Here is a 27449-nt window from a genome sequence, read left to right on the forward strand (position 1 = left end):
TTGAAAAATAATGTCCTAATGAAACCTTTTTTTTTCAAATTTGTAAAAAGAAAAGTCAAAATGAATATGTGTAATAAGCGCTCTTATATCTATAACCCTTGCTAAATCCTGTTTGTTTTTCTCATGGAACCTGCAGATGCATGTGTTGACTTGCATCCATCATTTTTTTTTTTTCAAAAAGAATTGTCAAAATTCTGAATTCGTCTCAAAATCATGAAATTTTAGGTGTATCAAATGTGATACGTTTGGCAATAAAGGGTTAAAATCAAATGATTGGATTTAAGATTTTTTTTGGGGGGGGGTGACTTTTTAATGTGTATGAAGAAAACACACAAGCATGACAAATTTGGACCAAAACGGCTGTTTTCAGATGGGAAAAACTAACCTCAGCACCCCTTGCTGTGAGCGCCCCTGCCCTTAAATCAACAGAAACTCATCCAAAATACTGTATGAAGGAAGTCACCCCGGAATGTCCCAAAATGTCCAGGAAATGTCCTGTCAGTACGCTAAAATTACAAAGAAATGACCCAAAATTAACACTTTGGCTTTCATTGACAACAATAGATGTCCAATTCATTAGGCATCCAATCAGTGGTATGAAAAAGTATCTGAACCTTTTGGAATTTCTCACATTTCTGCATAAAATCACTATCAAATTTGATCTGATCTTTGTCAAAATCACACAGATGAAAATACAGTGTCTGCCTTTACTGAAACCACCCAAACATTTATAGGTTTTCATATTTCAATGAGGATAGCATGCAAACAATGACAGAAGGGGGGAAAATAAGTAAGCGCACCCTCTGCCTAAGGAGACTTAAAGAGCAATTGAAACTGCAATTGAAATTCTTACCAAACTTTTTAAGTCAGGTGTGTGCCCAATCACTGATGAGTGGTTTAAAGCTGCCCCTGCCCACTATAAAACACACACCTGGTATGAAATGTCTTGATGAGAAGCATTGTCTGATGTGCATCATGGCTCAGTCAAAACAGCTGTCTGAAGACTTGCGATCAAGGACTGTTGATTTGTATAAAGCTTGGAAAGGATACAAAACCATCTTAAAAGTCTAGATGTTCATCAATTGACAATCAGAGAAGTTGTCTACAAATGGAGAGAGTTTGGCACTGTTGCTTTTCTCCTAAGTAGTGGCCGTCCACCAAAGATGATGCCAAGAGTTCAGCGAAGAATACTCAGAGACGTAAAGAGAACCCTAGACTGTCTGCTAAAAACTTAAAGAAATCCTTGGCACAGTCCAATATCTCTGTGCACACATCAACTATATGCAAAACTATAGCCAAGAATGGTGTTTGTGGGGGGACTCCACAGAGGAAGCCACTGCTGTCTAAAAAAACATTATTGCTCGTTATATGTTCGCAAAAAGACACGTGGACACTCCACAGAAGTTTTGGCAAAATATTTTGTAGAGTGATGAAACCAAAGTTGAATTGTTTGGGAGTAACACACAACATTATGTGTGGAGGAAAAATGGAACATCTCCCCAACATCTACACCTCATCCCCACTGGGAAGCATGTTGGAGGGAGCAACATGATTTGGGGCTGTTGTCCTCAGGGCCTGGACAACATGCTATCATTAATGAAAGACTTAATTCAAAAGTTTATCAGGATTCTTTGCAGGAAAACCTAAGGCTGTCTGTCAGACAATTGAAGCTAAAAAGAGGATGGATGCTGCAAAAAGAAAATTATCCAAAACACAGAATTAAATCAACTTCAGAATTGTTTCAGAAAGAAAAAAAAACGCGTTCTGGAGTGGTCAAGTCAAAGTCCAAACTTGAACCCCACTGAGATTCTGTGGCATGACCTAAAGACAGCGATTCATGCCAGACGTCCCAGGAATCTTACTGAACTACAGCAGTTTGAGAATGGGCAATGATTAGTCCTGATCGATGTGCCAGACTGATCTGCAGCTACAGGAAGCGTCTAGTTGAAGTTATTGCTGCCCAAGGGGGGCCACAAAATATTAAATGAGATGGTTCACTAACTTATTTTCCCCCCTTCTGTCATTGCTTGGATACTATCCTCATTACAATATGGAAACCTATAAATGTTTGGGTGGTTTTAGTTGAAGCAGACACTGTTTTTTCATTTGTGTGATTTTGACAAACATCACATTTAATGGTGATTTTATGCAGAAATGTGAGAAATTCCAAAAGGTTCAGATACTTTTTCAAACCACTGTATTTTGACTCACACAAAATAGATTGGATGTCTATCGCCGTCAATGGCAATCAGTGGCTTATTTGGCCAAAAATAAACTGATCCAGGCCACATAAAAACTAATTGCCATGAATGGCCCCTGAACGAAAATTAATTTGACACCACTGATGCAGACCGCACCAAATGTTAAAATTGTGGCATACATGACACAAAACTAAGGGTAAGTCTTTTCTAAGTATTCTGAGTGAAATTTTAGTTTTTATTTAGTGTTTTTTTATAAGCATTTCATATTCTTATGTATTATGTTTTAATATGTATCACTATGAATACTTTAGGACTGTCAAGAAATTTAAATATGAACAAAAGTTGAGGTCAAGCAACATCTACAGTCTTTAAATAATACTTACATGATGTAATGCATTACTTAGAATGTGTTCATATCCTTACCTCTGACAAATATGTTGTAGCCAGGCTTCATGTCAGGGCTTTATAAACACACAGGGAGTGTCTCCATGTATGGAGAAGAAAGAGAGCATCTGCTGTGTTTGTCTCTGAAACACTTCTCCTGTCCACACAGCAAGATAAATAAACTTTTAGTCCAACTATTTACTTTATGGACGCGTTCTTGAATACTACTACATTTTTGGGAGTTGATTCTTAGCCATATCAATCTGTTGCCATTCGTTGAGTGTGTGTGCAGTGGTCGCGTGGGCGCGCTTTCCTATGGAATAAATTGGGCAACCCCCTCCCTAGACTGAAGAGAGTCCACCAAACTGTGTCTGCTGAATAAGATGCTAGTCTTATTTAGACTTTGAGGGGATTTTGAGGTTTTCCCCAAGTAGGATTGAGTGAAGGTGCAATTTTCCTGATATTTTGGGTGAGTAACAATTTTCAATATTGCTTCCCTTTGAATAAGTGCATTTGTTGTCCCTTTATTATTTTTGCTTGCTTTTTAATTGGTTCGTTTTGGAGGAATAAATACTAATTTATATGCGCAACATATAGATTAAATAATTATAAAACTACCTTGCAAAGTGATGGAAATATAAGAAAATATATAATATGTATACAGACGATACTCTTCATTAGGTTGATCTGCAAAATTTAAGCACGTGATCTTTTTTTGAAAATTTTACATAAGAACATTATGCGCCTTTTCATTATAACTTTCAAAAATTCAAGGGTGTTTTTGTTATTTTGAAATTCTTTCGTGACTATATGAAGTGACCAAAGCATGACGAACCACTCAGTCTGAAGATGTGCACCATTATTAAAGTAGAATCACAATAACTTAAATCAATGGTTGTATGACTAGAAAGATAATGTATGGAAGAAAAATAACATTTTCTTAAGAGTGCTTGTATGTTACAATAATGTGTGCAGATTATAGTGGAATTGGCTCTAAAAACAATGTTTAAAGATTCCAGCTTGCAGTAGATATCTCGTCTTTTTTTAATCATAACATTTTAAGCATTGCCAGTAATATTCATCTTTTTTGTTTTGATTATTGAGTAGTTTATCTCAGCCGTATTCTAAAACTGGGAAATGGGCCAGTGGCACAAATCCAGAACCTTTTATTTTTGCCCTCCCTGCAATCACTACTTACAGTAAATTATGTTAACCAAAAGAGAAAAAAGATCAAATACTGATGTTGCTCAACAACTACTCGGAAATGAACACTATTGGTGTTTTAAGCATTCTTACTGATTATTTTCCCAGAAAAGTGATAAGCTCCATTTGAATATCAGCCATTGTTTTTGAAATGCTGTTCTTTTCATACTAAGTGAGGTCGTTCAATAAACATCCTTGGTTGCTATGGCGTGCCTTTTGTAAAGCCCCACTTGTTTGACATTTGCTTCCCGCATTAAAGTGAGCCGTTTAGTATCTTTGTCTTATCACCAGATGGAAGATGATGAAGAAAATGGCCAAAAGTCACCTTTCAGGATTCCTCTTCCTCTGCATGGTCAATACCGCCATCCCTCAACTGACTCCTCGTGGACCAAGACCAGTACCTGTGCCACAAGACAAACCAAATGATAACCTACCCGAACTAGAACGTTGTAAGCGTGAGTTGACATCATATTATTCACTATTTTCAGGTCACCTTCTGTTGATTTTGGGACATTTCCAGCGTCACTTCAAGTTTATGTCAGCTTACTTAATGCTGACTTGAAGGCAATTATGCAAGCGCGTAGGTTTGCATAGGGACGGTAGGGACAGAACACTACCAACTTTTCAGGATGCTCAAATTGTCCCCACCGACTTTTAAGCAATCTTATTTGCATTATATAATGACTTCAGTTATATAGGTCATTTAGATTGTCTTCCCATATGTTGTAAGGAGAGAATAGACTGTACAATTATTAAGTGATATATTTTCATTATGTTCAGACTTACATGTATCCCTTTTCACTTGCAGAATGTGCCAGTCCATTTTTTCCCCCTCAAACGCACTATTGATTGGCTGATTACTCTAGCCCCCTCCCACCACACAGACACACTTATACAGCCCCGACAGATTCATGTTAACAATATGTCGCCTCTTCCGCCCCCTTCGAACAGGAGGGATATTAAAAGCTGTTTTTGGCCAGCAGCAGCCACTGTAAGTAATGTAAAAAGATGCCAAAATTGTCGAGGTGGGGGAAACACCACTAATTTAGCTACTGAAAGTCAGACCTGCATCAGATTTAGAATAACATTAAACTGTCTGAACCTGCATAACTACTGCAGTCAGGCCAGTCCCCACAAGGAACAATGAAGTCAAGCTAGCCGTCCCTTATTTGGATCATCGTTTGCATTACAGAAATGCAACGCAGTGGCTTCAGAGTGCCAGTCCCTTTATTTGAAATAAATGGGCAGCTATTCAAGAATCGGTCCACTTCAGGGGGACACCGACATGAACATGAACTAACACTGGGAAAAAAATCTCTTAAAATGAATCACACATCGGAATTTCATGAGTATTTGGTTCGAGTCTCGGGGTAGTCTAGTATGCCTTGGATGTAGATTGGTCCTTGGATTTCTCAGATTTTTGTCAATATTTTTTCCAAAATCACTTTTATATTACAATACTTTAGTTTGAGAATTGATGTGCTCCAGTGCCCTCCATAAGTGGACCCATTCTTGAATAGCTCCCAGTTTTTTTTTTTGTTTTTAATAAAGGGACTTTCAATTCAAAATGTTTCTTTTGGAGTTTTTGAAAACAAAGGTTTGAATCAAACGTCGTATCACCTGAACCACATGAAAGTTAGTATAAGTCAGGGGAGATTTATTTTGCATTGATCATTTAGCCTATGAATTAATTAGGCTCATATGCGTGAGAAGTGTAGCCCTGACCCCCATTCAGTAATCTGTTTGGTCTTATTAATGTCCCGTTCCCAGCAAAAACCGTACAAGCGGGTTATGCTGTTATATCGTCCCTTACCAATGGTGAGACCAAACCTACGCCCTTGCATTATGGTTCACTTTTTGTTATTTTCGGGTGACACAATATTAAATTTAGGGGAATTTTTGGTCACTTCCTCTTGATTTGAGGGTAATTTTATGTCACTTCCTGTTGATTTCGGAGCAATTCTGAGTCACATTTAGGTGATTTTGTTGCATTTCTGGGTCATTTCTTGTTGATTTAATATATGAATACACAGAGGCTATATTTAGAGATAGATGCAAAATTGGAATGGCCTTCATCACTCGTGTGCCAATTTGTGTCAGTGCCATTTGATAAACATAATATTATATCCATAATTAGAGTGTGAACATTAAATAGTTTTAAACTGCTCAATTTGCAAAGGGCTTGGTTTTTCACAAACGTCAGAGATGCAGTAATTTAGTGGCAAATAATTATATATTTTTGTTTTCATCATTTGACCTGAATCGTAGATACGTTAAAATGGTTTGTTATAAAACAAACAGTTTCAAAATGCGTCAGATTTCACTGAGTTATAAGTATTTTAATGCGCCTTAGGTTTTCTGTAAAAAAGCCCACTAGAGAAGTCCAAGACAGCTACTGGTGTTACTCATGCCCAACTCAGACTTTTCGCATATACAGTACTTCTCTATATGTGATATCTATGGTCAAAAACATTGAGCACAATGAGATTTTTTTTGTGTCAGTCTCGACTTAAAAGTCAATAGAAGTAGATGGAGAATTTCTTGTGGTTTTATCAGTGACAATGACAATTGAATGAGCAAAGTCAATCAAAGTGTCAGGTTGAATGTGCCATTGGAAATGATTAGGCATTTTTCGGGGTGAAAATAAATTTTTAAAAAAGTAAACCTTTTTGGCAAAAACCTTGAACTTTGTTCTTCATTAAAAAAAAAAAAAAAAAAAAAAAAAAAAAACAGCGTTGTGTGATTTTCTGTAACATTTGGAGTTGCAACGGTGTGAATCAGGTGTAAAATGTGTTGTAATTTCTGTCAATGTCTTTATATTCACTTCTTTCAGCCACGATTGTCAGCTGTCCCATCAAGGTATTCTTCACAATCGACACTTCTGAGACCATAGCCCTCCAGGAGTCTCCACCTGGATCATTGGTGGACAAAATTAAGGATTTCACACGAATTTTTGCCGACAAACTGGCTGACGAGGAGTACCGAGGTGTGGTACGCTTCACCTGGTTGGTCGGGGGCCTGCATTTCTCCCAGAAGCAGGTGGTTTTCAGCCAGTTTTCTACAAAGGAGACCTTCATCAGGAACCTTAACCAGATTAAATACCTGGGCAAAGGCACCTACATCGACTGCGCCCTAAAAAACATGACGCACCAAATGACTCGACACTATTCGGAAATGAAGGCCGTTCATTTTTCCGTGGTTATCACTGACGGTCATGTGACGGGAAGCCCTTGCGGCGGATTCAAAGCGACGGCCGACAAGGCCCGAGAGCAGGGGATTCGCATTTTCTCAGTGGCAGCGTCTCAGTTAATCGAAGAAACCGGAATGAGGGAGATCGCCAGCTCGCCGACTGAAGTTTACCGTGACAATTATTCAGTCATGAAAATCGTTCATGGAAGACCGAAAATAAGGACAGAATCTATTGATCGCATCATACAAGCTATGGTAATTTACGATATTTTATTTTATGATGCTAACACCTTACTGTGAGGTAATTTTTGCTTACTTAAGTCATTTTCTTGCAGAAATATCAAGCCTTTGTAGAGGTAAGTGAACGATTGATGTTGATAGATGTCCAATCCATTTTGTCTGGGAGAGGCTGGCAAAGTCTATCAATAGCAGGGAATGAGTTATTTAACCAGATTTGTGAGCATGTGTGGGTTTTTTTTTGTAGTGCTACCAACTGCAATGCTTCGAGACCCCTGGAATGCCTGGACCAAGAGGGCCTCGAGGACCAAAAGTATGTTGATGTGATGTTTCATTGGGATTGTATGATTTCAAATGTGAATATTGGAACTGGGTTGGGATGTTTTGCAAGGAATTAAATATTCTCTTAAATTATTCTAGATATTTATCCATTAGAATGGGCTAAATATTTTTCAGTTTGCTATCATGTTTATCTGTTGGATGTTTTAACAGGGTACAAAAGGAGAAAGCGGTTATCCTGGACCAAAAGGTGAAAAGGGAGGACAGGTAATAAGGTTTTGTTGGAATGTCCTCTAGTAAATTCATCTGCAACGTATTTGTGAATTTCTGTGTTTTTTCTCAATTTCCCTATCACGATAAATATTATTTTTTGAATTTGAATCGATAATTTCGAGTCATTAATCAATTTTACTACTCTATTACGACTGGGTTTAGTGGTTAAAAACATAAAAAGAAAGTCAACTTTTAGTGCATGTGACCTTCATGTCAAAGATGATTGCTCAAAGTATTTAAGTTTGCAAGTACGGAATTTCTTGGACCTCTGATAATGGAGAAAATACTTTTTACACACACAAAAAATTATGGTACAAGCACATGCATAAGGATGCATGGACTCGAGTACAGGTGCATATGATAATGGGTATTAATGACATAACGAGAAAGGGTGGGCAATTTGGGATATTTACATGTGGTTGGTTAAAATAGTATCGGCATTAATAAAATGTCTGCCCCCATTTCCTTGAAATGCTCACTTTAATTCACGTTTTTCTCCACTACAGAAAAATGATTTTTTTCCCCCTTGGTGATGCACCTACTTTACTAGTATTAAGGCTCTAAAATATCAATATTTTTCTCTGACAGGGTGATCGTGGCATTGAAGGTCCAATCGGACGTCCTGGACCAAAGGTTTGTAGAGGGTTATCGATTGACAAATCACAAATCCAATTAGGCTAGGTAAATACTGCAGGTCTTAATGCACAATTCCGATTTTTTGTCATATCTGTTTTTTGCCGTACCCGTTCAGACTCCTTTTGTCCATGGAGCCCTTTCAAGAATTACGCATGCGCACTAATTCGCAGTCCGACACGCGCTGAGCAAACTGACACACATGCGCAGAAGCATCAAAACAAATTACTACGCACTGTGCCTGCATGATGCACACACATAAGCCTTATGTGTGTGCGTCAGTTTGCCCCAACTCGGCCATGTAAGCAATACTGAAGTATTGCTCATTTGGCAAACAGTAAGAAACCAAGCATTATCAGGCTTATCCTTTTTTTCATTGTATTTTTAATGACGTGGTTAAACCCACCTCCTGTAAAAGCCAAGTTCAAGCTAGGTGCTAATGCTAATGCACAGCTACATCGCTGCTGTCTTGCCTGCTGGTCTCGCTCTTTGCTGCCGCACTGTAATTGCTGCATGAATTCGGATTTGGGAGACTTGACAGTTCAGATTGCGACCACATTCTGGAAAAATGTGGCCCAGATCGGATTTAAACCACATACAAAAGTTACCTAAGTCGGATTTGAAATGGTCCACTTCTATGCGACTTGTCCAGTTTAGACCATCAAGTTAATGCCTCACTCGAGTCGGAAAAACACGAAAAAATCGGATTTGTGCATTTAGACCTGTGATATGAACCTAGTGTTAGTTTCATTTCAATAATTGCAAAGTCATGTTTGTGTTTTGACACAGGGAGAAGTTGGGTTGAAGGGTGACAAGGTAAGACTGATTTAACTGAACCAGGGGTGTCCAAACTTTTTCCCCACAACCACTTTAATTTGTTAAACAGAGGATCGAAACTGGGTAAAAAAAAAAAAAAAAAAAAAAAAATAGGGTTTTTGAAACGTTTTTATTTTAAGTGTGAACTCCTTGGCTGCCATTGACGGTGCTAGATCTCTAATTCATTTTGACTGGGAGGTCCCCCCAGTCAAATTTGATTGGATATCTATTGCCGTCAATTGCATTGAACCATGATCACTCAATGCCAGTTCAAATGGATTTGATGTCTATACAGTAACTGTCATTGGCAGTGAGTATGTTAAGGGCTACAAAATAATCCAGAGGTATAAGGATATTGCAATATAGATACAGGATGACCCAAAAAAAAACGGGCCTCAACTCTAATTAGGCCCCGTTTCTTAGTGTTTTGTCTGAATGAAATGAAACTTTGGTCATAACTAGTTTATTATATTCAAAACATCACATCAAAACACTAGGGTCTTTGGCCTTTTTTTCCTCCGTTCTACAGCATATGTTCTAGATGGCCTCCATTTAGCTCCATGCATTTCTTGAGGCGCAGCACGAAGTTGTCCATGACGTTCTTACAGACTGAATTGGTAATGGCTCTCATCTCCTCCCTGATGAATTTCTTGAGTTCCGTGATGGTTCTGGGTTTCCCTGCGTAGACTCTGTCCTTAAGATAGCCCCAAAGAAAAAAATCTGGGGGGCTTAGGTCCGGGCTATGGGGTGCCCACTCAAAATCAGTCTTGAGACTGATCACTCGGCCTCCGAAGTTCTCTTTCATCCAATCTCGGGACAGGTTTGAGGTGTGAGAACTTGCTCCGTCTTGCTGGAACCAGAACTTGCTCATGAGCGACGGGTAGATGGTCTGGAGCTCATTCTTGAAGGTTTTGAGGACCTCCACATACCGCTCCTTGGTGACTGTCACTGCTGCGCCAGATTTTTCGATGAAGATTGGTCCAATGATGCCTCTGGCCGAGATTGCAGCCCACACCGTGCACTTAGGAGAGTGCAGGGGCTTGGTGGCTACTTCATTAGATGAAGCCCACTTCCATCTTGATGGAAAGGCGAACTCCAAGACAAATGTCTTCTGGGGGTCCTTCAGACCCAATGAAGTAGCGCCTCAAGAAATGCATGGAGCTAAATGGAGGCCATCTAGAACATATGCTGTAGAACGGAGGAAAAAAGGCCAAAGACCCTAGTGTTTTGATGTGATGTTTTGAATATAATAAATTAGTAATGACCAAAGTTTCATTTCATTCGGACATTAGCTTCTTGTGCAGGCCATATTCAACAATATTTTCATTAATCACTGCAGGCTGATAAAAACTGGGCAGAATGCCGCTATTAGCCCACGGGTCATAGTTTGGTCAACTGTGAATTGAGCAGACCTCTGAAGATCTGTCACATACAAATGACCACTTGTTTCAACTCCAACAGGGTGATCTAGGAGGAAGTGGAGCAAAGGTATTTCTTCCTTTAGTTGAAAATTTGTATAATAAAAATGATACGAACGAGCACTTCTACTTGCTTAACTGATTTTAAAATGTTCAGGGTTTGGTAGGAGTACCTGGCCGGAATGGAACTGATGGACAGAAGGTGAATTCTAATTGCACAGCTACAGTATATCTCATGTTGTAACAATTTAGTGACTGACTGCTCTCGTCTATGTTGTATCTTCAGGGCATGATTGGCCGTATTGGAGGTCCTGGTTGCAAAGGGGATCCAGGCGACAAAGTGATTACTTTTTCCCTCCGATGACAAATCTTAACGGATTTCTATGTGAGAAATGTTTTTTTCAATTTTTGTCTTTACAAGGGAGAGGACGGCTACCACGGAGAAGTTGGGGAAGATGGCCAACAAGGCAAAAAAGGAGAAAAGGTATTTTAATTTCATGATGGCAAACATTCTAAATAAATTACTAACAGTGAATGATGGATAGCAGAAATTCCATGGCCAGACCAATATTCTGTTTCAAGTGTTTCTTCCTCACGCCTGTCATTGTAATGTGAGTAGATGGCGGACCAAAGTGAGACATATTCAGTTTAAGCTGGTAAACATTTCAAAAGCAGAGTGGTGTGTAACGAAAATGGAACGAAGCTGCTGCTAAGATGCATTTTCCTAAGCAGTGTTGTTTTTGGCAGCCCTTATCATTTTCGTCTTAGTCTTATGGACAATAATACTTCTTACTCTTAGTCATTTTTAAGGGTTAGGGTTAGGGTTAGGTTAGGGATTTCGTTGGTGAAAACTCAAGACTAGTTTCGTCCAGTTTTAGTCGACATTAAAAAAAAATGTTTTCGTCTGTAAAATTTACTCCAAAAATAAAAGGTTTCCAATTATTTGGAATGAACACTGACAGATGAGCACATATTGCAGCGTCTACAAGGACAACGTCAACTTGGTGATTAAACACAGCAGGAAATCAGTACATTATTTTCATTTAACTATACTCACCTGACGCCACGAACTGGAAGTAAAAAAAGTTGTCCGAGAGTTTAAGAGGACACTCGCCGTTAGCATCAGCCTAATGCTAATGCAAACGCTATGCTAACGCTACTATTTACATTTAGTGTGTGATGATCACTCAGCACAGACCTTTAAAGGGGAAAACAATATTGCATATTCTCTCTGGTCAAGAAAACAAATCTTAACTGTGTGCACGCTTGCATGGAGACTGGAGACGACACACTGGTGAGTCAGGAAGGGGAGCGGGGCACTGCACGTCACTGTAACACAACTACATGAGAGGTTAACTACATTAAAAAATGTCACAAATTGTGAACATGTGACGGAAACTATTGGACATTTTCGTCTCGTTCTCGTCAGACGAAAATTGCCATTCATCACATTATGTTTTAGTCCCCCAAGTTGCGTTCTTAGCTTGTTATCGTCTCGTCATTGTCATGAAAAAAGTGTTCGTTGACTAAATATTTGTGTTATCATCATCGTTGACGAAAACAACTCCGTTCCTAAGCATTAAGCCATGTTGATAAAATTGTTAGTAACATTGACAGCAATAGATGTCCAGTCTATTTTGAGTGGGGGGTAGTGGTACCAGGAAATATTGCAAGTTATGGTAGCAATACACTATAAAAAAAATATATATATATAATAATTTTTTTTTTTTTTTAAATCCTATTACTCAAGCAAATTAAAGATTTTAAGTAGACCGAACTCAAATTCTTAAGTGACTGGTTATCTTGAGCGTTCCTAATTTTATCAAGTTAATAAGACCGGATTCAATGAGCTAACTTGCATGATTAAGTTTTTGGGCCATACTTAAATTTCAGTTTAAGTGTAAAATGATGTGAACCTAGCTGGCAACTGGGCAGTCACCCAGTGCATTTAGATCAATTGAATGCACATTCTACTGCCATTATTGTGACCTGGGTTCAAGGGATGCTTGAAGTAATTTATTTACAAATTACACTCAGGCTGTGCCCCCCCAAAACACTCAAAAGTTGACTTTAAATTTTTTTAAAATTTTTATTATTAGTATTATCATAGGATTTCAATGAGTGCTCCATAACGGGTTCATGACATCTTTGTTACTTTCTTTAAAGGTTGAGTTTATGTCCTTACTGTTTATTCTTCATGTTATATAGGGTGAACTCGGCCTTCCCGGCAAATCAGGTGCTCCTGGCCCTGAGGGTGAACGAGGACCAAAGGTACAAATCTAATTAAAACACACCGTGAAAAATCTGATTTACGCCACAGTCATAACAACTGGACTGAATGTCTGCAGGGTGAAAGAGGAAATCCAGGATACTCAGGACTCCCAGGAAATAAGGGATCAGTGGTATACATAAACAATGATTTTCATTTGATTACCTTGACTAACCCTGACAATTAATCCATGCTGAATAATTCAATGAATACTTTCAGGGACTGCCTGGTTTACCAGGACCAAGAGGTGAATTGGTAAAGATTTGTTTTTTTAATGCTGTTCAGTGTCCATTTCCTTCCGGTGACTTTGCTGCAGTTTGTCAACTAATAAATGTCCAAAGGGAAGGCAAGGACATGAAGGACCAAAGGGAAAACAGGGATCTGTTGGGAGAAAGGGAGTGAAGGTAATATGCAAAACCCATTGACGGCAATAAACACCCAATCCATTTGAACTGGGAGGCACTGGCAGTGAATGAATGTTCAAATAGATCGGACGTCTATTGTCATCAATTTACAGTAAAAGTACAATTTGGTGTTAATCAAGTCAAGAATTATTTCTTACTAATGGGGCTGTTATTTAAAGGGAGAACGAGGACATCAAGGAAGTTGGGGACAACCAGGGATTGAAGGATTCAAGGGTACAAAGGTGAGGCAAGTGTTTTGGCATCAACAGTCACATTTTGACGACTTAAGGTTTTATTTCTTTACAGTATTTTTTTGTAACCTTGGATACCATTGTACTAGGTTTGCACAACAATTTGCATTGAAAGCGCCCAGTTTAATTGGTCCTTTTGTTATCCACTCTGCATACCTGTCAACCCGAGGCCGTTGGCAATCTTACAAAAAGTGACGTATGCCCTTACAAATTGGTGACTAATCTTACAACGTTGTATCCATCCATCCATCCATCCATTATCTTCCGCTTAGTCCGGGGTCGGGTCGCGGGGGAAGCAGCTTTAGCAGGGAAGCCCAGACTTCCCTCTCCCCAGCCAGCCACAACGTTGTAAATAGCGTGCAATATGAAGCAAAAATAAAACTCAATTTTTAAAATAATATGAATTTATTGATAATATTGTAACATATAACCTGGTGCAATCAAAGAACAATCACTATCTTCAGCTACATCATGATTACTAAAATTTAACAGTGACTTTTGTTATAATTGTATGTAGCACTTTCGGCAATTTCTATCATCTTTTGATGGCTGCACTTCATGGCACTTCAGCTCGCAATTCAGTTTGAATTGAAGGTAGTTTCTTAATGTGTCCAATTATAAATTAAAAAGGTCAATTAATAAAATTAATAACTGATGCAATCTTTGAGTCAGCGAACATTTCTTTAGCTAATTCTGAGAAGTGATCAGTAATAGTTGCAGGCAAATTGTGTTCGGCAACAAATTGGCAGAATAAAATCTCTGCTTTTGTCACTTTTCATTCTGCAGACTTCGTCTTTATGACCAGTGTTGGTAATCTTACTTTAAAAAAGTAATTAATTGCAGTTACAAATTACTTCTCCCAAAAAGTAATTTAGTTAGTAACTCTTACCTGAATGTAAGAGTAATTAGTTACTTGGCCAAGTAACTGGTGTTACCTTTCATGTTTTGTTTTGTTTTTCATTAAAAAACAAAAACATAGTAACCTTTACTATGTTTGGAAGTCATTTAATGTTGTGAATCAACTGTTAAAAGTTGTTAAAATTGCTCCCGTTTTTGCATTAGTTCCCTTCTGTCTACTTTCGACATGTGTTTTAAAACGGTTTCATCATTTAAAGATAGATTCGAGTCAAGATTTTGCCAATTAAGGAGTATTTTAGATAAAAAGTTAGGTTCGCTAGGAAGGTTCACTACAACAGCCTTTCTGAGAAGTGTACTGCTTTAAAATGGCGGCTGTTTACCAACGCCGCCGAGTCTGTCTGCGAGTCTTTCGCATGCAGTTCTATATGCATGTGATATTTAGGCGTAGATTGTAGGCTGTCGGCTACAGTCAGGAAATATTGGCGCCACCTAGCATAGCATCCCATTTGCGACAGCGTCACGACAAACACTCTTCTCTCCGTGTCTCTGACTTTTCTCGCGTCATTCAACCAACGTAGTAACGCTTAGTAACGCACATTGTCTCGTTGTCGAAACGGTGACAAAATCCGGAGAAAAAAAAAACCGTAATGCACGAAAAACGTACAGATTTTGAACGTACGGTGTACACATTTAAAAATCATTGCTCACTTGTACAAATTACGTCGAAACTGTACAATTTGACAGGTATGCCTCTGAAAAATCCTGTTTTTTTATTAAATATGCATAATCTTTGTTCTGATTGGCCGTTGGGGAAAGGGTGTGTCGGGGGGAAGCTTATGGGCGTTAACGATCCATGTGGGGACTTTGACATGTTGCAGAGATGCGGCTACAACCGTCCTTCAATGGCACCAAGCGTCACTATTTCACAATGATACAAAAATAAAATATTCACTCACTTCACACTCTCATGTCAGCGGGGTTCTGTGCGTGCTTGCACGTAGAGGCATATCTATGTCAAGAGGCAAATGTTAATCGATGATCAGGCGAGTAAGCAGAGAAAATTTCCTCTCGGCCATATAGATGGCGAATGGCGGGGGTGGAGGTTCCGAGAAAAAAAGTGACAAGGACATGAACTTGTTATGCTACAAAATTGTGTACTACCCACAGCAAATGCTGATGTATTCATTTAAAATATTGCAGTATTTATATATACTATAGTTTAAATTAGGGAGTGGCGACAACTTTGCCTTCTTCCTCAGAGCTCATGTTTTTAGGAGACGTGGACAAGAAAAAAAGCCACATTATAAGATCACACCATGACCAATTTGGAAGCCTACTGCTGAGAGAACGATTTAGCTTGCAAACATGATTGCAATCAGATAAAAAAACTATATAGATGACACATTCCAACCAGTGCACACTCTCATTTCGCATTTATAATACTCAAATTTGATTGACTAAATTAGTACAAGCATCGATAAAATGTCCGCCCCCATGTCGGGGAGCCACTTCCTGGAAATACTGGGTTTTATTGACATTTTTTTTCCAGTATTACACATTAAAAAAAAAAAAAAATCCTGTGTTTTGAACAAGATTATTGCTGCTAGAAGTCACATCATAAAGGACTTATCCACCCCTTTCAAAGAAAATTCTGTAAAAACTACTATTTTCATTCTGTTGTAGGGTCAACTTGGACTCCCAGGCCCGAGGGGTCAGGCAGGAGAATTGGGAGATTCTGGTACAAATGTGAGCTGATCATTGAAAACAGAGAAGAAGAAATATTATAACTGTGTGTTCACAATCAACACATGTGTATGATTTGCAGGGTACCTCAGGAAATCCAGGAGATTCAGGACCGAGAGGAGAGCCTGGCCCAGAAGGACCAAAGGTAGGTTCAAGTAAAATTTTATGGAGCCAAATGTATTGGATCTCATTAATTGTGAATTAGTTTAATGGACTATCCACACAAAGGAGTTTTATATCAAACCATAAAGTACACTGTTGCTATTACAGCTAATTGTTTTTTTCCCTCTTAGGGTGATAAAGGAAGACAAGGATTCAGTTACCCTGGACCAAGAGGAGCAACTGTAATGTTCTCTTTGTAATGTGAAAGGCTTTAATATTGTTGTTAAGGGGCAAAAAATGAGAAAATTCAAAGATTTGTAGATGTGTCGATGCATGTTTCTTAACTTTTTATTGGCACCTTAACCCAGTCAAAATGTATTTGACATCTAGCGCCATCAATGGGACTGAGAGATGAGCAGTCACAGCCAGTCCTCATATTTTTCATGAATTTATGTCTATCGTTTTCAAAGACAGGCAATGAGATAAATACAAAAAATATACTGGATATATAAAAATATTTATGAAAAATAAAAATATAATTTTAACCAACACTTGGCATCCATATATGTCGGCCACACTTGCCATACCACTGTTAATATTGTGGCCTACATCAGTGGTCCCCAACCCCCGGGCCGCAGACCGGTACCATTCCTTGGCACATTTGCTACCGGGCTGCAGAGAAATAATTTATTAACGACTGCAATCTGGCCTGAGGCTCTTGACACATCAATATCTCTGTCTACTCTATAGACTAATCCAAGTAAAGATTTGTATAGGTCGCCATCTAGTGGTTGGCCGCAATTACTAGGGTGTTTGCACATCTATAGCAGCCCAGCGCCAGTCAATGTAAACAGTAACTTTAGCTGCTGCTGGCTGTTTGCTGCGGGCGTCGTCGTCTTTGGACAGCTTTTTTACGGGGAAAAGGCCACCTGCTGAGCCAGAACAGGCACCTACAACCAAGTCCATTCTGCACAATACGTGGCTAAAAGCTAACAAACGAGGCAACAAAAGCTAATGCACCGAGAGCATTATACCTCATGACTAACCGTATTGCTAAAGGTAAGAAACCTTTCACGATTGGAGAAGAACTCATTATGCTTGTGACCACGGATATTTGCCGACAAGTTTTAGGAGAGGCCGCCGTTAAAAAAAAAAAAAAAAAAAAAAGTTGATTCAGTGTATGGTGAGTGACATTTTGCCTGCACTTAATATTCGTTTTTAGCCTCCAAGTGTTATTTTATATTTACTGTCATTTTCTGCCACACATTGCCAGTCCGTGAAAAAAAGGCCCACATTACACCGGTCCGTGGTGCAAAAAAGGTTGGTGACCACTGGCCTACATGACCCAGAATGTGATGTCCACATAAGTGGATACCAAGTTCAATTTGCCGATGTGCTAACCCCCAAAAAAACATATTCGCGTCTCGAAACCAATAAATACACTGAATTTAGTTGCAACTGCCACTTCTGGGAGATAATTGGATGAAACGTAACCCATCGAAATCAAATCATGAGGTTTGGCACACCCTTTTTGCTATTGGCTCTTTGAAAATGGCTGACAGAACGCAACTTCAAAAAGTGGAGTGCTCATTTCTCATTATAAACACATTGACATTAAAAATACCCGGACCAAAAAATTACACTTTGTTCTGGTGTTTGAGTAGAGTAAAAATCAGCTTTAAGACTTCTTTTTTTTTTTTTTTTGCCCAGCAGAAAAAATGCAGGTTTGGAGGGGTTAAATTGAATGGATTAAAAAAAAAAAAAAAAAAAAACTAATACTAAGTTTGGTGCCAACATTTCAAATATTTTTACGGTGGTAGAGAAGTAACTGTGTTTTTCAGGGCGACCGAGGTGATCCAGGGAGAAAAGGAGCAAGGGGTAGCCGAGGTGAATCTGGAGCCAAAGGGGAGCCAGGAATCAAAGGGCAACGTGGAGAGGCTGTAAGTCAAATCATTTTTTATTTGCTTGTTTACCGTACACCTTTTGAATCCTGCATTTCAACGCCAGATGAAAAATATGCATACATTTGTAATTTGTATTTTTGAGGCATTGTGGGACAAAATCAATATATTCTACACAACTTATACCGTCACCATGGCAGTCGAGCATACTGACTATTGAGCTAAAAATTCAGGCTAGCAGCTTCAGCTGCCAGAGCGCTATTTTGAAGGGAGTGAAGTTTCCCTGCGTACTCAAGAAGTGTTTGCACTTGTTACAGTTACACAAGACTCCACTTATTCCAGTGCTCATAATAATAAGGATGCCAGGTGGTTGCTAGTGTGGAAGCAAAATTAGAAGTTAGTGAATTACATTCTTGGTTCATAATGTTTTTTTTGGGCGGTGGTGGGGGCGATTTTAATTTGAAGCAGGAATCTCATTACAATTTTTATATGACTCAATTTTGGTTTTTGTTAAGGGGGAGGTAGGTGAAGCTGGAGAACCTGGAGAAAGAGGAACTAGAGGGAACCCTGGGCCAGACGTAAGCAACAGAACTCATTCTCTGCCATTGACGGTGATGGACGCAAGACTCTCACGATAATTACTATATATATTTTTTTTATAGTCATAGAAAATGTCCAATAACAGTTATATAGTCAGACATAGAAAATGTCCAATAACGGTTATTCAGGGCAAGATAATTACATGTGTCAACAACATTCACTTGTGCTGCCTTGTACTCTCCCTCTGGAAGCCAACTAGTGCTCTGAAGGAGGCGAGACTCACGCGCATACACAAAGAGGGTGCAGAGAATAATGGTGCGTGATCATGCATATTTTGACATCGATCTGATCCTAGTGACTACAAGGCCAGAATTGCCGATACAGCTATTTCAAATTTAAGGTAGATGGCTCATCGGATCATTAAATCTCATTTTTAATGACTGAGTGTTTCTGTGATGATTAATTTTTATGTTGTAATAATAGGCCAGCAGGGATATATATATTTTTTATTATAGCAATAGTTTCTGGGAAAATATATTGTCTTAAAAACATTATCGTGACAGATACAATCTATTTTAACTGGAAGGGCTGAGTGTCTATCCCCGGTAATGGCAGGCAATTTAATAAGTGAAACACTCCAAGAGTGTTGCTAGAGCTTGTGTTGGCTATTTGCAGGGTTCCCCTGGACCACAGGGAGATCCTGCACTTACTGTGAGTACATACCATAAAAAAGTGCCTCTGTCAATACTATCACTTCATATTGCGTTAATGTCATTGCAGGATTGTGATGTCATGACTTACATCAGGGAAACTTGTGGTTGCTGTGGTAAACAAATACTACAAATGTGCAGTTAGCTGCAATTATACAATTCAAGATACTAAAACTGATCTTACCTTCTGTGACAGACTGTGAGAAGCGTTGCAGTGCCCTGGACATTGTATTCATCATAGACAGCTCGGAGAGTGTCGGTTTGAGCAACTTCACCTTGGAAAAGAACTTTGTAATCAAGACCATTAATCGTCTTGGATCTATGGCCAACAGCCCTGCATCCCCGACTGGTAAAGTCTGGCACCATCGCCTTGTAAATGATATCGTAAAACGCTTCAAGAGACAGCAGCTCGTGATAAAAGGGAGTGAATCAGTTTACGTGGTAATGAATATCTTGCAGCTTGTTCAGAAGAGAGAATAAATCTCTTGGATTACTCAGTTCAATAATTCTTACATTATTTCAGGAACAAGAGTCGGAGTTGTCCAGTACAGTCACAATGGGACCTTTGAGGCCATCCGTCTTGATGACCCTAACATAAACTCCATGTCTGCTTTCAAAACGGCCGTGAAGAACCTTCAGTGGATTGCGGGAGGCACCTTCACCCCTTCAGCTCTAAAATTTGCCTACGAACACCTTATAAGGGACAGCAAGAGAGCCGCCGCCCAAGTGTCCGTGGTTGTAATCACTGACGGACGCTTTGACCCACGTGACGATGAGGATCTTCTCAAATACCTCTGCCGAGACAGCAGAGTCGAGGTGAACGCCATCGGGGTTGGAGACATGTTTAGAAAAGCACAGGACGATGACATTTTGGGCTCCATAGCGTGCGACAATAAGGATCGGGTCACTGGAATGAAGAATTTTGTTGATTTAGTCGCTGAGGACTTCATAGACAAAATGGAGACTGTGCTGTGTCCAGGTAAGTTTAGTGGGATGGTTTTAAGTGTTCTGAAACTGGAGGACATTTTGACTTCTTGCAAAAATAATCCTTCACTTTGCTGGATGTCTGCTACATACATTCATCAATAGGTAATTAACTACCAAAAGCTTGAATAGCTCATCTTGCAGATGATTGATAAAATATTTATTATAGGAGCTGATGTACTTACACTAACAGGATTGCAAATCCATACTGTTAGCTTTTTCACAGGAGTGGAAGTTTGACTAGCACAAACGCTGTTCAAGACGACATACAGCAGTGTACTGATCTAAACGAGTGAAGGAAAAACATTTTTAAAAATTGTCTCAAGTCCTCTAATTCTGGGGTGACTCATTCATGAGTTTTTTAACAACACCCGTTTTCCTTTGTAGATCCAGTTGTTGTGTGCCCCGATCTCCCTTGCAAGCGTGGTAGGTTTTCTCAAATTCCCCTGGATATTGCAAGTCGACTAAAATCTGACAAATCCATTTTTGTGGGCCCTCCGTTAAGAGCCTGATGTGGCCCTGTGTGCCCAGCGGCCAGTGGATGTGGTATTCCTCCTCGACGGCTCGGAACGCCTTGGGACTGACGACTACCGTCACATCCGTGAATTCTTGCAAACAGTGGCAAACAAACTTGTGCTGGCCAGGAGCAGGACAGATCGCCTTAGAGCTCGCCTGGCTCTGTTTCAATATGGCAACAACGGGGAGAAACTTGTGGCTTTCCCGCTCACGCACGATGCTGCTGTTGTCTCCAACGGTCTGGCACGTCTGCGCTATCAGTTCTCTTCATCCAGCATAGGACCAGCGATCACCGAGGCAATTGACAGAATGCTTGGCAGGGGAACGACTCGTCAGACGAGACGGCTCGCAGAGATTGCATTTGTTTTCATTACTGACGGCGTCACAGACACAAAAAACTTGGACGATGCGGTGCGCGCCATGCGTAGGGAACAGGTCGTTCCCACAGTTATCGCCGTAGGAAGCGATGTAGATCATGAAGTGTTAACAAAGCTAGCCATGGGAGATGGGAACGCCATTTTTAAGGCCAAAAAATGGTCACAATGGCAGTCAGGCTTGATTGACAATTTTATCCGGTGGATATGTTAAAAAATGACAGACAAAACCTTTACTATGTGTATCCAAGTGACTGGGGGGGACACACTCAGAATTTCTTTTTCCTGATGTTTGTTTGAAAAAAATAAATAAAAGCGAGTACATCATGACATAATACCTAATGTGCTATGCAACTCTGTGCCAGTCAATCAGTTTATTTGGGTGCATGGGTATAACTGATGTCACAAGATGGCTGCGCTCATAAGCAGTGCCATTGTTTAAACTAAGGCTGGGCAACAGTTTTTTTTTTTCGCGTGGTGAATAGGATGAAAGTTTTTCGATTAACTGCAAATAATCGCATTGTCATATACACAAACCAATTTAAAAAAAAAAGTCACACCCAAATCTGTCCCAACTTACCTCTTCTTTTTCTATGGCTCACCTAGGGGTAACGTCGCTATATGGCGTCTTGGTAAATGAAGTTGCAATGATCTTGTAACGCTAGTAAACACAAGCAGCACACACAAAATGATCCTACATGTTTGTTCCACCTGGACAAAACTCCGACCTGCTGCTGGGTTTTGCTGTTTCGAGGCATGCTTTTCTGAGTTACATCTGTTCAGAATACAAACTCCAATGAAGCACACAAAAGGCTCAACTTTTTATTTGGTGGCTCTGATGTTCTAATGTGCGAATCAAATAATTAACGGTGTTAATTTCTGAGTTAACCACGGTAGTTAATTTGCCCAGCCTTCATTTAAACATGATTTCCTCCATTATCACAGATCTTAAGAAATTCACCATTTGCATACTTAAATAATTTGAGCAACCCTCTTTTAAATTAAGGTATTTTTTAGGGCTGTCAAAATTATCGCGTTAACGGGCGTTAATTCATTTTTTAAATTAATCACGTTAAAATATTTGACGCAATTAACGCACTAGGCCCGCTCAGACAGATTTAAATGTCAGTACAGTGAAAGGCCAACTTGTGAATTGTGTTTTATGGAGTTTTTCCGCCCTCTGCTGGCGATTGGGTGTGACTTGCATATGTTATGTGGCGTACTGTCGCCCTCTGCTGGCGATTCAGTGCAGCTGATTATTTGGGGTTCGGCGCGCTTTTCTGACGTGATTATATGTCGACGCGAACTCACACTAATAGACAGTGCTATTCAGACCAGCTAACGTCCGCATCCAGTACTGTATTCAGTGGCAGTTCTCATAGCCCCATCACACTGTTTGTGTCTAATACATGCATCGCTTGTGAGTTATATTCCTCCTTTGCTTATATTCATGAGCATTAGATAGTTATTGATGATGTGTATTTGAATTTGTTCACATATATGGTGAAATGCAGTTACATTGTTAGATGCTTGTGAGCTAATTGGCTAGTGCTACTGCTCAAATGGACACGTGTGTGTACATTTTATGTTATTTTGTGATTTATTTTCAGTTTTACAAAAATACAAGAAACGTGCTCCTGTCAAAAAGAGATGACTTCAGTAAAGCCCATGCAACTTTGCCACACCGTCTGATTTCTTTTTGGAACTTATGTTCGCTATCTGTCAATTTGTGTACTCACACACATTGAGGACAGAATAGGGCTACTAGTTTATTTTTTGATTGAAAATTTTACAAAATTTATTAAAACGAAAACATTAGGAGGCGTTTTAATATAACATTTCTATAACTTGTACTAATATTCATCTTTTAAGAACAAGTCTTTCTATCCATGGATCACTTTAACAGAATGTTAATAATGTTAATGCCATCTTGTTGATTTATTGTTATAATAAACAAATACAGTCCTTATGTACCGTATGTTGAATGTATATATCCATCTTGTCTTATCTTTCCATTCCAACAATAATTTACAGAAAAATATGGCATATTTTATAGATGGTTTGAATTGCGATTAATTGCGATTAATTACGATTAATTAATTTTTAAGCTGTAATTAACTCGATTAAAAATTTTAATCGTTTTACAGCCCTAGTATTTTTATATTAGGTGTTCTCTGTCCTTTTACATCATTCACTACCATTGGCGGCAATGGCTGTCTAATCAATTTGAACTGGGAGCCTGGCAGCAAATGATGGCTTCCAACCTCTCCCAGTTGAAATGGATTGGACTTTTATCGTCATCAATGGCAGCCAATGCGGGGGGGACACTCGAGACAAAAAACTAGTGTTGGTGCTACTGATGTTAATTGAGCTATCATTCAAACATACCACCAGTTGTACAGTATGTAACTATAGCAACCATAAATGCTTTATACACACAATAAATCAGATTTACAGATAAACATAACAGTGTCCTGCCTTTCGTCAAGTCCCAGCTGCGCTTGTAAGACCCCCACACAAAAGATAACAGTTGGGTTAAGGTTGTCTTCCGTGCAATATTCCTCCTGAGTACCCAGTGGTTTCCATGTGGGAGGCAGAACAAAGGACAGATGGACCCGAAGAGGCATATTTCGCATTTTTCCTGCAAACGTTCCCATCGCCTTCTTTCTTACATGTCGTCCAGCTGCACAGGAAGAGGGAGGGGAGAAAAAAAAAGTGTGATTGGAGCTTATATTAGAGATTGGGTTGGACCATTAGGGACACTTCATGCAAAATACCCAGGAAATTGTTTTTTAATGAGTTTGACTCATAGAAGTGACCTAATGTTTTGGAAAAATAAATTACCAAGTCGTCAACATCACCATCATCATCTGCCACTGATGCGACTGGCTCGTCTTTTTTCTCATCGGGCCGCAGAAACTGATGACAGTAGAGCTTAGTCAGAAATGAGGACAGAGTCAGGGTCACTGTGAAATTGTTAGCATGAGTCACCTGAGCGGCTTCAGTTTTGGACACTGAGCTTCCCTCCACTTCGTCCTGGCTGATAAGAGATATGGAGCCTAATCGGCAGCAAAAAGATGTTATTGGGTTGTACTAAACAGACGACTGGTTATTGATTGTTTAACACTGAATCGTCAGTTTCTTATCAAAATGGAACGTGAACCCTTGGAAATGCGGCTAAAAATTTTCAAGAATCAAAATTTGGGTCACTTTCATGTCAAGGCACCACTGTATTGCAACTGTATCACTTACAATATGGATAATGTTTTGACTTGGTTGCTTTATGCAATATGTTGTTTCCTGAAGTTTGGACCTCAAAAATTTTCTACTACATAGAATAGGGTTCACCAAATCCAGACCTCGATGCCACCTATCCTGTTGTGTTTTCCACGTCCCTCACCCCGAACACACCTGAAGCCTGATAATGATCCTGATTATTTGATTCAGGTGTGTTGGATGAGGTAGACATGGACCACACGGCAGGAAAAGTGGCCCCGAGGTCCGGATTTGGTGAACCCAGACATAGAACTTATATAATAGAACTTTGTTAGTTTGATATTTTTTTTTACGTGGAATTTGACATTACTGTTGTTGGAGCTCTATACTTACAAGGATCTTTTCTAATTTTATACCACACCGGTCCTTGAAGACTCAAAAGACCCCCCCCCCTCCACAAAACCCCTGCTTAAAAGTGCATAGAGTAGGATTGGTGGTCAAAAACGGCACTGCAACTCTATCGAAATGTAGGACAAAATGCCCCCCACCTTTGGGTTGCCAGAATACCGGTTAACATTGGAGAAACTGCAGGAAAAGAACTTGCAGTGGCAAGCGACGAGTCCTCTGCAGAAGTTATATCTTATTTTTAATTTTCATGCGACATGTTTTCAACGTAATAATACCAACATTTAGTGATCGACGATTAAAGGAGCCATGATATGAGGTCCAAGTTAGTTTATGTCATCATGACCAAAGTGTGGGAGGGCTACTTTTCTCAATGTACAAGCACACTGTCAAAGAAATATAAAATTTGGTAATGTATTGACAGCATTCCCAAAGACGATTTTGTTGCGCCATCCATTTTAAATTTCAAATACCGACTAAATATATACCGTATATACCGTACATGCTTAAAGACTATCTTTGGGTAATTCTTTACAATAACTATCTGTTATAACTAGTTAATACATCATTACTAAACTGTTAATAAATGTTTTATTGTTGACTTGTTATGTGTTAACAGTACGCTGTGATGTTTGGACGTTAAATGCCCCTCATAAATTCAATTCATCCCGTGTTTAGCACAAAAAATATCTCATGGGTTTGTACTAGTATTTTGTTGTTCTGCCATTTGATGGCTCAGAATGTGCGTTTCTATGCTTTAAACGAAATGTTCAAAATTTCATCTTTGGTGGTACTTTGGTAAAGTACATCACATAGAAAGGCCTAATGGTGGAGCAATCTTGTACAAAAAATTGATATTTTAAATATCACATCAAGTTTCTGTACCTTGAATTTGTTCAACCTATTTGCTGTTCTCTGAAGTTTAGTAGATGGTTAGCAAACTTAAAAACTGATCTGTAAAGTGTTGAGTTAATATATTTAGTATAGTTATAAGCTTATGTATGTTATTGGGACGTTATTCTAAAGTAGCACTTATTCCTCATTCGCTAACAATTAAGAAATGAGGAGTAGCAACAACGTTAGAATATCGTCCCTATCACACAAAATTATCAAATGATACTTAATAAGTCATTAGTTAGTAAGCTACTAATAGTTTTTTATTGGTTTATTACTAGTTTATAAGGCGTAGGTTTCAATCATTGACATACAGCTTACAAGTCCTTTATTACTCATTAATTGTCAGTTTAAGACTATCTGTAAAGGCATCATTTTAAATGCTTAAACCGTTAACACTTCACAAATCAACAACAAAATCAGTTATTAACAGTTGACTAATGATCTATTAACTGGTTATAACGGATAGTATAAAGTGTTACCTATCTTTGTCCCGGTCAGTGGATCCACATTATAAATAACGTACCACAACCACACCAAATGAATGAATATCCTTGTTTTGCTTCTATTGTTGTCTTGAACCCTTTGATATGCATAACAATGTTTTTTGTGTGAGTAGTAGACATAAGTCAGACTGTTTATCAAAAGTGGCAAAGCATTAGGGCTAAAAAATGCTTCTACTTTGCGGTGACAGCGTAGACCACGGGCCAGCACACTCTTCCACAAAAGGGCGCATTTTTGTTCAAACCCATCATGAGGACAGCCTTTCACCTCTCTGGTTTCTTACAAGTGCAATCAATTGATTGCAGTCAGGTGCTTCTTGTTTCTGCTGAAACCTCATTGGTTAAACTGTCAGTGTGGAATCAGTTGGAACAAAAACCAAAGCTCACTGTGGCCCTCGAGGACCAGTTTGCCCAACCCTGGCGTAGACTGTACGTCGTCCGTGAGCATTCGAGGTTCTGCGTCAGGGGAACGTGTTGCTCTGTAATTTACCACCAAGCCGCTAGAGGTGTGTGGCGTTGTCTTTGTATGGTTTTGGGTGACATGTCGAATGCCTTTAGTTTTCCACCGGTCATAGAAAGCAATGGCAACGGAGATGGAACGTCTGTATTTGCAGCTACAGCTCATTAATATTGAATAACAAATGTGACAACGTGTAGTCTGTTTTTTTTTGGAGGCGTACGTCAGGTTAAGGCATAGGGTCGTAAATCGGGTCTGTTTTAACGGCATAGGTCCGCCGTCACCGCAATGCATAAGCATAAACCAGCCTTAAGTGGACAGAGCGTACAGAGCTGTGGCAACCCGGATGAAGACTGGAAACTGGTTTCGTGATTGGCTGATGATGACTCGGAAGCGAAACGGAAACTAATTTGTGACGCGCAAATAGTCTTTTAAAAAGAGAATCTCCGCTTAACCATTGAGAACCGTTTTAGAAGTTTTTCACAAAAACCTTCAATGTCTATTGAAATATGATGGCCACTTCATGAATAATTGAAGGGCAAGTCCTACAGTGCACCTTTAAATCTTGGTTTTAAGAGTAAGTATCCTAATTTGTAGACTATAAAGCCCCCCCCTCTCGATTTTGCATCTTATTTATTGATTTTTAAAAGCTAATGAGCAACTTGTCATTTGGTAAAAATAGCCCATAC

General features: G+C 39.2%; 2 protein-coding genes across 3 annotated transcripts in view; one reads left to right on the top strand and one right to left on the bottom strand.

Moving 5' to 3' along the window:
- The first annotated feature begins 2702 nt into the window (after positions 1-2702).
- LOC130927072 (collagen alpha-2(VI) chain-like) lies at positions 2703-22963 on the top strand. Of its 2 annotated transcripts, none has more exons than XM_057852593.1 (28): positions 2703-3054; positions 4080-4237; positions 6622-7232; positions 7313-7333; positions 7462-7527; positions 7707-7760; positions 8355-8399; positions 9189-9215; positions 10677-10703; positions 10791-10835; positions 10920-10973; positions 11055-11117; positions 12842-12904; positions 12982-13035; positions 13122-13157; positions 13244-13306; positions 13486-13548; positions 16099-16161; positions 16241-16303; positions 16452-16502; positions 18102-18200; positions 18677-18739; positions 19377-19412; positions 19482-19527; positions 19608-19760; positions 19935-20390; positions 20783-20821; positions 20901-22963. In XM_057852593.1, exons 2-28 carry the CDS (start codon positions 4087-4089, stop codon positions 21497-21499), a joined length of 3111 nt encoding a protein of 1036 aa, XP_057708576.1. In that variant the 5' UTR covers positions 2703-3054; positions 4080-4086; the 3' UTR covers positions 21500-22963. The 2 variants fall into 2 exon arrangements, with proteins under 2 accessions (XP_057708576.1, XP_057708575.1); XM_057852592.1 differs by having other exon boundaries at positions 2705-3054; positions 4080-4243.
- xrcc5 (X-ray repair complementing defective repair in Chinese hamster cells 5) overlaps positions 21535-27449 on the bottom strand; it is a 28787-nt gene continuing 22872 nt past the window's right edge. The window contains exons 19-21 of the mRNA XM_057852595.1: positions 24277-24344; positions 24130-24204; positions 21535-23968 (exon numbers count right to left, since the gene is read on the bottom strand). Of these exons, the coding sequence (XP_057708578.1) occupies positions 23954-23968; positions 24130-24204; positions 24277-24344 (158 nt within the window). The 3' untranslated portion in view covers positions 21535-23953. The remainder of the gene's footprint in view (positions 23969-24129; positions 24205-24276; positions 24345-27449) is intronic.

This window comes from Corythoichthys intestinalis, chromosome 12 (assembly GCF_030265065.1).
Source record: "Corythoichthys intestinalis isolate RoL2023-P3 chromosome 12, ASM3026506v1, whole genome shotgun sequence".
Lineage (NCBI taxonomy): Eukaryota > Metazoa > Chordata > Actinopteri > Syngnathiformes > Syngnathidae > Corythoichthys > Corythoichthys intestinalis.

Coding starts and splice junctions, on each gene's coding strand:
- LOC130927072 (XM_057852592.1), top strand. CDS start 4,087: ATGATGAAGAAAATGGCCAAAAGTCACCTTTCAGGATTCCTCTTCCTC. Junction 16,162..16,240: donor TGGGAGATTCTGGTACAAAT/GTGAGCTGATCA, acceptor TATGATTTGCAG/GGTACCTCAGGAAATCCAGG. Junction 19,528..19,607: donor GGAAACTTGTGGTTGCTGTG/GTAAACAAATAC, acceptor CTTCTGTGACAG/ACTGTGAGAAGCGTTGCAGT.